Below are 14,606 nucleotides of genomic sequence, written 5' to 3'. Positions count from 1 at the left end.
TAAAAAGAGAAAATATCTCAGCTTATGTGTATAAAATCAAGCTGGAAGGAATGTATCAAACCTTCTTAACAAGTGTTACATGTGAGAGATGATATTAGGAAAACTGTACACTTAATATACTTTTGCTAATACCTGAATGATTTAATACAAATGACTTTTTAAAATGAAAAGGCAGCAATTTAGCCATACATATTCTGAGATGATTTTTCATTCATTGTTAACACTGAGAATACAAAATTTCCAGAGCAGGAAGAATCCTGGTACCAAGGTGTTACTTTAAAAAGTATTTATCTTTTAGAGATATTTATTGAAAGAATGAAAGGACATAGTGTTGGCTTCAATTTGTGGGTGGGTGTAAAGACAACACAAGACTGGCCAGGAATTAGTGCCTCAGTCAGATTTCTGGTACACGAAGATCCTCATACCTTTCTCCACACACACAGAAAACGCCATTGAAAACAAAACCAAAAACAATTTGCCATCAAAGCTGTACAGAATACTAACATATTTTCAAATGACTAAACTAGCACAGTTAAATATTTTTAAATGTTGATCAGTAACTGCCCTGCTCTTCTTAGTAATGTTTTGCTTCTGAATTTCATGGGACAGTATGATATTTCTTCATAATAATCCATTTTGCTAAAACGAAATTTCCAGTTTTAGAATATATGGTCTATATGGTGATGTCAAACTTGGTAGGAAGCTACTGGTAAAGTTATTCAGCTTACTAGGTATCAAAGGAGTAAGGTAATTTTTGTCACCACCAATTAAAAACTTCTACGAAACAGGACTGTTATAAAACAATTAAACCTTGCAAATGTGGTAGTCTCCAGGAAGAAAGTCCTGGAGGAAATTCTGCTTATTAAAATTGCAATTTTAGTTTCCATTAAAAGGAGAATAAGACAACAGAAGATGGGTTGGCAAGACAAATTATTTCTTAATGTCAGTTGAGCTTATTTCAAATGAGATAACGTATCTACACCAGGTTGGGTTCAGCACAATTTCATCTCCTCAACTCATTTATCTAATTCAGTCATCTTGATTATAGCCTCATGGACTTCATTTTCAGAGAAAGAATTCCATAACAAACAGCCCACACAACATGCTGATTACTGAACAGTTAATTCTAATTAACTTGGGCATGACAAGAGAATTTCGATAGTCCTAGAATACAAATATAGGCTGCTTATACTTGACTAACTTATATAAAAAACCCACAGCACAGTCTCCAGACAGAACAAGAGAGTCAAAGAGATCTAATTTAAAAAAACAAATGAGAAAATTAAAATCACAAATAATTTATTCTTCTGTTAGAGTTGATACAGTTTTAAATAGCAACAAAGTACACAGTGGTGGAAAATTGGCACAGAACCTAAAAGCATTTCAGTCACAATAAGGCTGTCCATGCTTTATCTGTTCAAACTTGATGTCCATTTTCTACTGACCATGTTGAAAAAAGCCTTATTCAGACCTTAAAACACGCGCACACTCTCTTTCATACACACAGAGACACATTAAAATTTTTCCTTTTGGTTACAGTATGTTGAGAACAGTACATTTTGCTTTTTCAAATTTATGGCACCCCTTCTGTTTTGTTTCCAGTTGTAAGTGGGAAAAAACAATCCAATTATAAAGAATATACCTTATTCCCTGGGCACAGGCAACTGTGATGAAAATAGCAACTTACCTTTGGGCTAGATGTTTTCAGATTATGCTTAAATAATTGTGGTTATAAACTTCTCAATGCATGATTTCCTGCCCAATGCAAAATCCCTGAACTCAGCTCAAACAGTCAGGCACAGGACAGTCTCAAGTATGATTAAATAGACCATGCTAATAAAACAGAGTGATCTGAAATGCAACCTCTATGCTTTTAATATAGATCAGAATAAACCTCATCAGCAAGCATTTTCCTAAACATCTCTGTGTTCTATTAACCAACATAAAAAAGGGGAAAACGTAAAAGTATTCCTTTATAAATGGCATTATTTCCAGTCAAGAAAAGTTGAAAGGAAGGTTTATAAAGTCTCCTGAACTATTCTTATTATAGAAACCAATTATCCTTCTCATGTTAAAAAATAAAATGCATCATTGTTGACTCTTCTTTGATATCACTTATAAAATGTTCTGATATTACTTACTAGTGATTAGTCAAACCAGGTAAAATCAAAACTTTCAGGTTCAGTTATTGCTGTTTTAGGAGAAGACTTACATGAAACTGTTAACCAAGATTCTTCAGATCCCACATGAAGTAATTCTTATTGCCTCACATTTTAAAACAGAATTATAAATGATCTTTTATAAAAAAGGTTTTTGTCCACAAAACTGGAAAGCTTTTTTAAAAAACGCCTTTTTACTCAAAACTGTACCACAGTGCCCCTGATTAGCTAAGAGAGGAAAGGGGTCTGAACGTCCTCTGAAGAACCCAGTGGTGGACACGTGGGAGCTTTGTCTCCCCCTCGCCTTCAGCTTCACAGAACCCCACGTTCAGACTAGCACAATCAAGCATCCAACGTGCTCCCATCCCCAGCAACAGAGGATCTGATTCTGTCCAGCGCGTAGTGTACCGCCTTGCATATTCACCACATGAAATAAACATAATATACAAAATATTGCTGCTGTAAAAAGTGTACATTTCCCTCTTCCCCTTACAAAAGAATCTATGGAAAAGTATTAAATTCCCTTAACCTTCATAAACATACAAAGCTGTTCACACCTTTCAGTCTGTAACAGTCCGTTTGAAACGCAGTTCCGAAATCATTGCAAATTGGGTATGTCATTGTATTTTCTGTCCAATGTTGCCATCTAGAGTAGACATGTGAAATCAAGAGTATTTTTGAGCTACTAAAGCCTTTTTATAACTAAGCCACACAGGCTGCTTACGGATGAAACAGCCGCTTATCCACAAGGTTTTTCCAAAAACTAGATGGAATGGAAGGGTCTCTTCACAGGAAGGAGTCCACAGTGCTGAGGCGACAATATGGCTGCTAGCAGATTCTGGCTACTGGAATGGAAGTATCTTCATTGCTGGTAGTTTCCATACTGCCCCTGAAAGATAAATTTTAAAATGTAATGAGATGATCATTTGACCATAATAGTTTGCACAGAAAATCACAAGTCAGTCTTTATAGTGTCATATGGCAAAACCAGCTACTTTCAAAACATACAGAAATTGTTCTGTATTTAGGTATACAGTATCTCTGTAATTTTTTTCTGATATCACATTCAACTGCAAATGGATTTCCAAGTCTTTGAGCCTAGAACAGCACATAATGAGAATTTAAGTTTCTGGTGAATTTTGATGAACTGAAGTGATCAGGAATGAGTGAGAAGTTCTGACTCTAAACTCTGCCATGGTGTATATCAGTGTATAAATTATATGCTAATATACAAAGTCTGTAACTGTTTGGATTATTATAATAACTTATGTATTAACACCAAGTTAGGATAAGTACCAAGGATGAAGAGATATCTGGGAGATAAGGGGCATAGAACCTTATAGCCTGTCTATAGAATTTGGGCCTTTCCCTGAGGCCAGTGAGGTATCAGCAGACATATTCAGGTAGGCAGCTGGTACATAAAATCAAAGAAAGACTGTTTATCTTTTGTTGCTTTTAATAAGGTAGGTTTGAAGGGCCTATAGGCTGACAGCAAGGGAAAGAAAATCAAGTATAGATATAAAACAGGTAATGAATGAAACAGTAACCTTCTACAAGGGAGGTAAACAATGTCCAGTATACAACTGTTACAGCAGGTTTTTAGAAAAGAGAAGGAAAATCTTTTTCTCCAAAAAAGAAAGGTAGAAGAAAAGAGAGACCAGAAAAAATTTACTTTAATAAAATGTCTTAAATGTGTTTTAAAAAGATGCTCATAAAAGCACTTATTTTCCAAAAACAGTATTCACTGGGAGCTCATAATCAGCTGTTTCCTCTGGCTAAACATCCCCCTCTAAGTCCTATTAATTATTTTACATCAAGAAAGTATTCTAGAGTTGAAATCCTCCTATACTGTTAAGTAGTACCCTAAAAATTTACACTTCCATAGAAGCAGATATACTTGAAAATCTGCTGAATAGCACTATATCTGAGCAGATAATGCACTATAAATAGAATTAAGGTTTTAAAAATATTGAGGTATTTTACATAATTATATTCAGAACAATTTAAAGTCAGAGCTCATCTTAAAATATGTGTAGGGCTTCCAGGGTGGTCCAGTGGTTAAGAATCCAACTGCCAACGCAGGGACACGAGTTTGATCCCTGCTCTGGGAAGATCCCACATGCCAGGGAGCTAGTAAGCCCATGTGCCACAACTACTGAGCCCATGCTCTGCAACAAGAGAAGCCCACACACCACAAAGAGCAGCCCCACTTGCCACAACTAGAGAAAACCCCACACAGCAATGAAGCCTCACACAGCCAAAAAATAAACAGGCCATTAAAAAAAACAACATTATAAAAAGAAATATTTATAGGTAGGATTTGCTTTATAAAATAGGATGGGACATATATAAAACAACATTGGTAAAATGTTGATATTTGTTGCAGTTGGTTTGTGGGTATACAGGGATTCATGAGGTTCTTCCCTGCTGTTTTTGTTTAAAAATTCCTATATGCTCTGCTTAATCATTCAGTTGTGTTCAACTCTTTGCAACCCCATGTGTCCATGGTGATTCTCCAGGCAAGAATATTGGAGTGGGTTGGCGTGCCCTCCTCCAGGGCATCTTCCCAACCCAGAGATCAAACCCAGGTCTTCCGCACTGCAGGTGGATTCTTTACTGTCTGAGCCACCAGAGAAGCACAAAAACTCCTATAGTACAAAGTTTAAAATAAGAAATGCTTAGTGTACAGGAACTTGCTATTCAACTATAAAATTATCTAAATATTAAGTCCCAACTCTATTGTTAATTTTTTGAGATGCAGATTCTTCACCTATAAGGTGGGGACCATAACATATTCATCTCTGGATCTCATTTTTCTGTTTAAGGTTACACAAGTTCTACCTCATTTGTTTGCCAGGACACTCAAATAAGAGAGGACATGAAAAAGCACTTTCAAAAATTACAAAAAAATTAGAAATAAGCAAGTCTTAATGCTGGAAGGAAATGCTCTCCTAGTGAATGTGTATAATGAGATAGTAATGATGAAAGCAAGTGGCACATGTTATGAATGACGTGAATGCAGAAGAGAGGTAAAAACTGATGTGCTATATAAACAGAAGTTATAATCTATCTACTATAGTATGAATTAATGATAGGGACTAGGTCTTATCCATTCTTAGTCCCCAAGTATTGATGAGTGCCTGACACATAAGACTTCTTCAATAATGTATGGCAAATATGATATTCAAGCAATTACAAACGTTTACTGAGCAAATATTATATGCTCAGCACTGTAAGAAATTTTAAAAATGGGGAAAATCAGATTTACAAATAAAGTGTAGTTACAGAACAAGTTCTATAAGCATTCAGAAAGGAAAAGGTTAACACAACTAAAATTATTTTAAAAATATTTCACAGAGACTGTGTGCCTTAATAGTAAAATCTGAATAGCAGAGAAAAGAAAAAAGGGGCAATTCAAATAGCAGACATAGCTAAAGCAAAAGTGGAGAAAAAATGGTTAAAAAATGCTTAGGGAACTGGAGAATAAAAAAGAATGTACCATAATAAGGAGTAGAAGCTATTGATTATTTGGTAACACACAGCTTGAAGTAATAGATGTAAGAAGTCTGACTAATATCAATAATAGCTAACTGTTAATATATCTCAATAAGATCTTAATTACCATATGTCAAACACCATAATAAGTGCTTTGTGTTCATCTGTTACCTATGCAGTATACATATCTCCATTTTATAGATGAAGAAACTGAAGCCCTGAAAATTTAAGTAACTTGATCTAGACTTAATCACTTTGCTAGGATAAAATCAAACCACAAGCAAGCCCCCACAAATACTGTATATTTACAACCATTAGCAAATTCTAGGGTAAAAATAAGGGTTTTGCAGCCGGAAATCTATTTCTAGTTTTAACTCTCCTGCTTAACAGTTTCTTGGTCTTGAGGCCAGTTACCTACCTTCCCTTTCTTGATTTTCTCATCTGACTAGTGAGGATAATTATAATTCCTGCTTCAAAAAGTTATTCAAGAAGAAGAGCATGAAGATGTTCTGCACACAGCTGGTGTGGCTGGAGGCAGCCTGGTACAAGGAAGGGTCCAATCACTGGGTCTCTAGTTGACTACTCAGGACTTACCACCCAGCTCGACCACTTCTCACCTCTGTCATCTTGGGTCAATCACTTCTACTCTAAGCCTCGGCATAGCATCTCTCTCTTTGCCTCTTCAATTTTTCTTTTCCTTTTTTAAATTACAAAATTCCTCTGACTAGAGTAAAGAATGAATGGGAAAGGATGCAAGAAGATAGCATGGGAGAATCCTTCATCCGGTGATGAAGTTAGGACATATTAATGGTCTAAACAAAGATACGGCACTTTTAGAAGTGGATGGATACAAGAATGTTAGAGGAGACCAGGCTAACAAGATTCTGTCATTTACTAGATGGAGAGAGGGAGATGGAGAAAGACATAAGTACCACATGTGGCACATGGCTTTCTAACTTGGCAACAGTACCTGTCTCTGACAGACAACACTGAAAGGAGGAATGTGTGGCACAGAGATTATGAATGCTTTGGTTATATGAAACTGATATGCTATTTCTAACTGCAGATGACTACTAGGCGCCTGATGTTCAAAAGAGAAAGTCAGACTAGAAATAGAGACTTGACAGTCAACAGCACGATAAACTGAAACCCTGTGAGTAAATGAGATTTTCTAGAGAGTGTATGGTGTGAGAGTCCCTAGATTGAACAATAACTGAGTAATATAAACTATCTTTAAATTTCTCTTTTTCATTCACCTAATCCTAAAAAGGTCTTAAAATTACTGTCAGAATACTTTTTAGAGGTTTCTTTATTCTTATGATCACAATTCAGATTTAGGAAGTAATGGCCTTATATGTTCACTTACCACATTTACTGACTACTCAATGTGTTCCCTCCTGGAAGAAAAACTATGACAAACCTAGACAGCATATTAAAAAGCAGAGACACTACTTTGCCAACAAAGGTCCATACAGTCAAAACTATGGCTTTTCCAGTAGTCATGTAGGGATGTGAGAGTTGGACCATAAAGAAAGCTGAGCACCAAAGAACTAATGCTTCTGAATTCTGGTACTGGAGAAGACTCTTGAGAGTCCCTTGGACTGCAAAGAGATCAAACCAGTCAATCCTAAAGGAAATCAATCCTGAATATTCATTGGAGGGACTGATGCTGAAGCTGAAGCTCTAATACTCTGGCCACCTGATAAGAAGAGCTGACTCACTGAAAAAGACCCCGATGCTGGGCAAGATTGAAGGCAGGAGGAGAAGGGGACAACAAGAGGACAAGATGTCTGGATGGCATCACAAACTCAGTGGACATGAGTCTGAGCAAGCTCCAGGAGACAGTGAAGGACGGGGAAGCCTGGTGTGCTGCAGTGCATGTGGTCACAAAGAGTTGGACACACCTGAGCAACTGAACAACACTAACAACAGCAACGTGTCCCACAGGCGGTGGAGACTCAACAGGGATAAAAACAGACATGGTGAAGTCATTAAAGAACTGACGGTCTAGGGAAGAGAGTATGATAATCAACAATAACTACATGTGTCACATGGAGATAAGTGCTATGCTAGAAATAAAAGCATCTAACATAGTATTTAATGAAACTTTGCTGCTAAGATCAGGAACCAAGCAGAGATGTCCCCTCACACCACTCTTCCTCAACACGGTACTGAAATTCCTAGCTTATGCAATTAGAAAAAGAAATAAAGATACACAAATTGGAAAAGAAGAAATAAAACTGTCTGTTTGCAGATGACATGACTGACTCGGGAGAAAATCCCAAAGAAGCAACAATAAAAAAAACCTCCTGAAACTAATAAGCAAGGTTGCAGGATACAAGGTTAAGACAGAAAATTCCCCTACACACTAGCAGCTGAGAGAGTCAACTGCTAGGCAGGTTGATAAGAAGTCCAGGGTCCCCGAGGAGGAGAGAGGGGTCTGGAATTCTCAAGAAGGAAAGGACAAACGTCTTTTTTTTCCCTCTATGTTCCTTAGTCTGAGTCATAAAACATTTTTTTCTTTAAGCCTGGAACTGATGATTACACAACAAACAGCTTGGTTTAAACTCTGTACTAAGGATTATATAACAACTTATCCTGCTTGAGGACAGTTTCTCCTTCCTGAAAATCTTCTGACTAATCCTGGTATCTTAGAATGTATATTATGGGAGTGGGCCTGGTAAAATCTTTCTGTTGTTAACTTCTAATCCTATTATCTTAAAATGTAAACTGTGGGAGTGGGTCTGGTAAAATTTTTACAACTTGAGACATTCTTTTGATTTACTGTAATAACCAATTTAAAAAGTATATAACTCCCTTGCTAACACTAGTGAGGGGGCACTCTCTGCCCCCCTTCTGATGTCTGTGTCAGAAGCTTTCTCTGTCCCTTTTTATACTTTAATAAAACTCTGCTACACAAAAGCTCTTGAGTCATCAAGCCTGGTCTCTGGTCCTAAAGCTAAATGTTCTTCGGAGATCATGAATCTCACACCATTCACCCTAAGCTATCACAATGAGCAACAGGAATTTGAAATTAAAAACAATACCATCTACATAAGAATTCTCCCCCACAAGTTAAACTCTTAGGTATAAATCTAATAAAATATACATAGAATTGCATCAGGAAAACTTAAAAAGTAATAAAAGAAATCAAAGAACTTAATAAATGTAGAGATGTTCCATGTTCATGGATAGCAAACCCAGTATTGTTGAGATATAGGAGTTCTTCTTAACTTGATCTAAAGATTCAACCCAATTCCAACCAAAATCTTAGCAAGTTACTTTTGGATACTGACAATGTAATTATAAAATATATATGGAACGGCAGAAGACCCAGAATAACCATAGAATACTGGAGGAGACAACAAAGACTGACAATGTTCAACTTCAAGACTTACTATCAAGCTACAGCAATTAAGACAATGTGATATTGGTAAAAGAACAGAAAAATAGATAGATGGAAGTGAATAGAGAGCCCAGAAACAGATCCACTTGGATACAGGCAACTGATCTTTGGCAAAGGAGCAAAGGTAATACAATAGTGCAAGGGTGGTCCCATTCAACAAATGGTGCTAGTTAACTGGACATCTGCATACAAAAAAGTGAATCCAGATACAAAGCTTAACAAGTAAGATTTTCTCAATTCAGAGAATTAACTTAAGTAAGAACTTGACCTCAATGTAAAATACAAAACTAATAAAGCTCCTAGAAGACAACATAAGAGAAAACACAGGTGACCTTGAGTTCTGCGGTGACTTTACAGATACAACATCAAAGGTGTGATCCATGAAAGAAATAACTGATAAACTGGACTCATTAAAATTAAAACTTTCTACCCTGAGAAAGACAATGTCAAAAAAATAAGAAAAGTCAAGAAGACAAAGCAGTTAAAAGACACATCTGATAACGACTGTTATCTAAACCATACAAAGAATTCTTACAACTCAACAATAAGAAAATGAACAACTCTACTAAAAAATGGGCCAAAGACCTGAAAAGACACCTCACCAAAGAAGATATAAGGATAGCAAATGAGCACATGAAAGGATGTCTATGTAATATGTCATTGGAGAAATGCAAAATAAAACAACAATGAGATATGCCACACACCTATTAGAACTGCCAAAATTCTGAACACTGATAACATCAAATGCTGATGAGGGTGCAGAGTGACAAGAACTCCCATTCACTGCTGGTGAGAATGCAATACTCACATTGTGGTTGACCCACACCATTACCAAGATAAAAACCAAGCTCTCCTGTACGCCTTACAAGAGTCCTCCTAACCTGGCCCTAATTTATCTCTCCACCCTTTTGCCTCTTCCTCCCCACACTTCTGCTTTACTGAGCCACATAACTTAACACTAGTCATTCATGAGTGCACTTCTTTCTGACGAGAATACCCATCTGTTCTCTACAACAAGCTGGCTAATATCTTCTCAGCCCTGGGCTCCTGCACTTATACTTCTCAAGAAACATATATCTGAGTTAAGAGCTTCCTTTCACAAAAATCTTGCCTTCCCTCATACAAGTACCTTCTCACACTACATCATATCATCTATTACTTGTCTGTATCCCACCTAGACTTAAGTTCACAAATGCAGAGTCCATATCGATCTAATTTTCCTAACATATTCCCATCTTGGCACACAAATGTTCCTCAAGAACCATTTGCTTAATGAATGATACAAGTTTAGGAGATTCAGAAACATGATGAGTCAGGAAGAAAATGATGAAGTTGAAGAAAATGGCAAGACACCCAGAGAGATGTTCTGTACACAGTTGAAAAAATGGAGCTGGAGTTGGGTTGAGAAGGGTGGGCTAAGGATACTGAAAATGTAAGACAGGAGGAATAGAGACTGAGAAAAACACCAAGCCAAGGACTGATAAAAGAAACTGATGGGGTAAAAGAAAGATGAGAAACAAGTAGAAAGTAGAAAAGGAATCACTGGAAATTAAGAGGAACAAAACAGTAGTCATGTAGAAGCTAAAAAAGACCAGTTAAGAATGAAGATAGGAACCTGAGTCAGATGCTAAAGCGAGGTCAAGGAAGATCGAGAGAGTTGCTCCATGGGCCGTAAGGACCAGGTCTGTTTCACTCATCCAGGACACAATAGTGTCCAGCACACACAGGAAATTAATAAAAATTTGTTGAATTATGGAGTAAAAGACCACTTTTCAACAGCAATCCTGTGGATTAGAATGAGCCTAAACTATATCTGCTCAGGGATCTTGTCCTTAAATACTCACTAGTCAACACTTATTTTACAATTAAATAAAACTTCCCCTAATCCTGTGACTTAATCTTAGTACATTCTTTTTAATATTACTTATCTGTCCACATCCTTTTATTTTTCCCACCTAACTAAGAACTGTCAGTACAAGAGGGTTGTCCACTTGAGAGAGTGTTGACGAAAGAGCTGCTCATGCCTCAGCATCTAACCAGCATTGTATATGACTTGTTCCTCAAACCAGATTGTCTCTACTGGTCCTGTAACTCTAACATTAAAAAGTAATGTATTTTAGGCAGCTTAAGTGGTGAACAGATCAGATTCTCCTCACTGTAAAGACATTAAACAAACCTGAAATCAATAAAAGAAAAAAAAAAAAAAAAACCCTGCCAATGTAATAAATCATCTTAATAATTTAGAGCATGTATGAGAAGATTCATAAAACAATGACCGTGGCACAGGATTATGAAGCCTGAGCAATTTACTGATGAAAAGAAGGTTTAAGAGAATACAGACATCATAGGATGAGAAACACTTATACTTATCTGAAGGAAGTAGAAAGAAAGATAACAGGGGAGATAGAAAGATTATTAATATCTGACATAATGGATATGGGTATAGGAGGCAGCAGAGAAAGGTTATGAGTATGAACTGAAAGAGAAAGGACATCGTGGCTGCTAAGGAAGTGGAGTGAATATGCTGACATGAAGCTGGGAGCCAGGGAGAGCACTGACTCAGATGGACTCCACATTTCAACAGGTCAAGTCTTGAGTAGTCTTGAACAATAAACAGGAGGGAAATAAGAGAAATCAAGGGGTTTAGAATACAGAATAATGTTTGGAAGGGCTAAGGGAAGCATGCCTGCAGGGTAAAGACTAGAGAGAGACTACAAATGAATGAAAATGAATGAATGCTGGTGCCTGGAGAATGCCACGTTTTATATGCTACAGTAACCATGATTAACTGTGCTGCTGCTGCTGTTGCTAAGTCGTTTCAGTCGTGTCCAACTCTGTGCGACCCCATAGACGGCAGCCCACCAGGCTCCCCCATCCCTGGGATTCTCCAGGCAAGAACACTAGAGTGGGTTGCCATTTCCTTCTCCAATGCATGAAAGTGAAAAGTGAAAGTGAAGTCACTCAGTCGTGTTTGACTCTTAGCGAACTCATGAACTGCAGCCTACCAGGCTCCTCGGTCCATGGGATTTTCCAGGCAAGAGTACTGGAGTGGGGTGCCATTGACTGTGCTAGCATTCTATGAAAAAGACTCAAGAGAAAATTTTTTTTTTGGTTAACTCATGTTATAAACAAAAGGAGGGAAAAATGAGTCACCAACTGAAAAATACTTAAGGTAATCAAGAGTGAGCACACAGTGGGGCAGCCACACAGCTGGCCAAGGAACTTACCTGGTCGTACCCATAAGGCCTCTGCTGTGGTGGCTGTGGGGGTCCAGGCTGTGCCGGTCTGTAACCCCCGTACTGCTGACCTTGTCCCTGTGGGTAGTTAGGATACTGAGGACCTGGGCCACCCTGTGAAGGACCTGCAAAATAATTAACACAAATAAAACTCCAGAAGAAAATATAGCAAGTTCCTAGAATTCTAGAAAGGGTTTAGAATTAGATGTTACTATGTTCTCATTTTTAAACTCAAAAGAATAGTTTGCTATCTTGATTCTTCTCAAATGCTTAAATAAATTCCAAAATTTATAAGTAAAAATACTGTTAGGTTCAAGAGGAAGGGGACATAGGTATACTTACGGCTGATTCATGCTGACATTTGGCAGAAACCAATACAATATTATAGAGCAATTATCCTTCAATTAAAAATAAATTATAAAAAAATACTGTAAAGATACTACCATGTACCAAGATGCTTTGATTCAGTATAACTATTAAGCTATGTGTTAGCCATTAAAATTTCATATGTCAAAATGAGTAAGAGACTCGGGAGTTGTAAAGCATGTGATGTTAAGGAAACTCATCTGTATTTCCATTTGAAAGTTAACCAGTATAAGCAAGGGGGTGAAAGAAAAAAGCAAGAAGCAGATTCAGATTAAAATACTGAAGAAATTTCTAATTAAAGTTTGGAAATCAGTGATAGTCACAGCTGTATCACTCAATATTTACACTTGCAATCACTAGAAGAATCACAAAGAACGATTTTACACGTAAATTTCAGATTTACATTCACAACCACCAAAAGAAAGCTTTATGCTCTACACCGACAAGCACCGACAAACAGAAACTAAAGAAGACTTGAAAAGCCACAGACTGCATGTGAAAAAACACGATTCAGAAGTTACCCTCTGTGTACCCATCACCTTTAATACTTAACACATATAAGTGAATGATTTCAACGTCCAGAGAGAGACAAGGGACTAATTTGGCTTGCCAAACAAATATGTCTATTTCGTAAATCCTACTACTGTCTGTTGTTAGGAATGCTTTATAAAGCATACGCTGAAATGCTTTCCTGCTTAAATGTTTCAATCACAGCCATTCAAAACCTGTCATAGAAAACACTGATTATAGAGGAATGTCAAAGAGAATAAATTTTCCAGCTTAAATAAATTCCATCAGTCTTAAAAACATTCCACTCTTTTGACTATTTATCATGCACCCGATTATTAAAACTAAATTTTCTATTAGAATGAAGTTTGACAACTAAAACCTACAGATAAGCAAAGTGGGAACATTTCCATGAGGGTACCCAGTGTCAGACAGAAAAGCATTTAACCATTTAAACCCAAATTACTAGATTTCTTTTACTCTCTCTTTCCACTGAAAATACTTCTCTTAACTCAATAAACTTACCTGACTGATTTATGTAACATTTGTGGGCATTGAACACAATAAAACCAGAATACTCTATTTATTCAATGTACAAATGTCCAATGGTCATGAAATGGAAATGCCATTTGAGAGTAGTAAGAATATCCCTTCAAAAAGACAAGAAATACATGCAATATTTCTAAAGTCATATTTGGAATTAGGAAACCAGAACTGATCAATACCTAACTTCCAATACTTGACTGAAATTTCAGTGCTTATTTGTGAAGGTTCAAGAGAATTTTAGCCTGGTTCTGGTTTTCAGATTTGCTATCACAGGTGGAAAGAGGTGCCCATAACAGCAGAGTTTAAATCAATGAATAAAAATAGTAAGACGTTGTTGTTGTTCAGTCACTAAGTTAGGTCTGATTCTTTGTGGCCCCATAAACTGCAGCATGCCAGGTTCCTCTGTCCTCTACTATCTCCCAGGGTTTGCTCAAATTCATGTCCATTGAGTCAGTGATGGTATCTAACAATCTAATCTTCTGTTGCCCCCTTCTCTTTTTGCCTTCAATCTTTCCCAGCATCAGAGTCTTGTCTCATGAGTCAGCTCTTAGCATCAGGTGGCCAAAGTATTGGAGCTTCAGCATCAGTCCTTCCAATGAATATTCAGGGTTGATTTTTTAGGATTGACTGGTTTGATCTTGCAGTCCAAGGGACTCTCAAGAGTCATCTCCACTATACTGATTCTTCCAATCCATGAACATGGTATATTTCTCCATCTATTAGTGTCCTCTTTGATTTCTTTCACCAGTGTTTTATAGTTTTCTATATATAGGTCTTTAGTTTCTTTAGGTACATATATTCCTAAGTATTTTATTCTTTCCGTTGCAATGGTGAATGGAATTGTTTCCTTAATTTCTCTTTCTGTTTTCTCATTATTAGTGTATAGGAATG

General features: G+C 37.0%; 1 protein-coding gene across 8 annotated transcripts in view; it reads right to left on the bottom strand.

Moving 5' to 3' along the window:
- Positions 1-1,282: 1,282 nt before the first annotated feature.
- The window catches only part of SS18 (SS18 subunit of BAF chromatin remodeling complex), a 76,437-nt gene continuing 63,113 nt past the window's right edge, over positions 1,283-14,606 (bottom strand). For all 8 annotated transcript variants that reach the window (XM_005224072.5, XM_005224073.4, XM_059880977.1 and 5 more), the window contains 2 exon segments: positions 12,288-12,421; positions 1,283-3,048 (listed from right to left, as the gene is read on the bottom strand). In XM_005224072.5, coding sequence (XP_005224129.1) covers positions 3,022-3,048; positions 12,288-12,421 — 161 coding nt within the window. In that variant the 3' untranslated portion in view covers positions 1,283-3,021.

Source organism: Bos taurus, chromosome 24, assembly GCF_002263795.3.
Source record: "Bos taurus isolate L1 Dominette 01449 registration number 42190680 breed Hereford chromosome 24, ARS-UCD2.0, whole genome shotgun sequence".
NCBI lineage: Eukaryota > Metazoa > Chordata > Mammalia > Artiodactyla > Bovidae > Bos > Bos taurus.
This window is presented reverse-complemented; position numbering and strand designations above follow the sequence as displayed.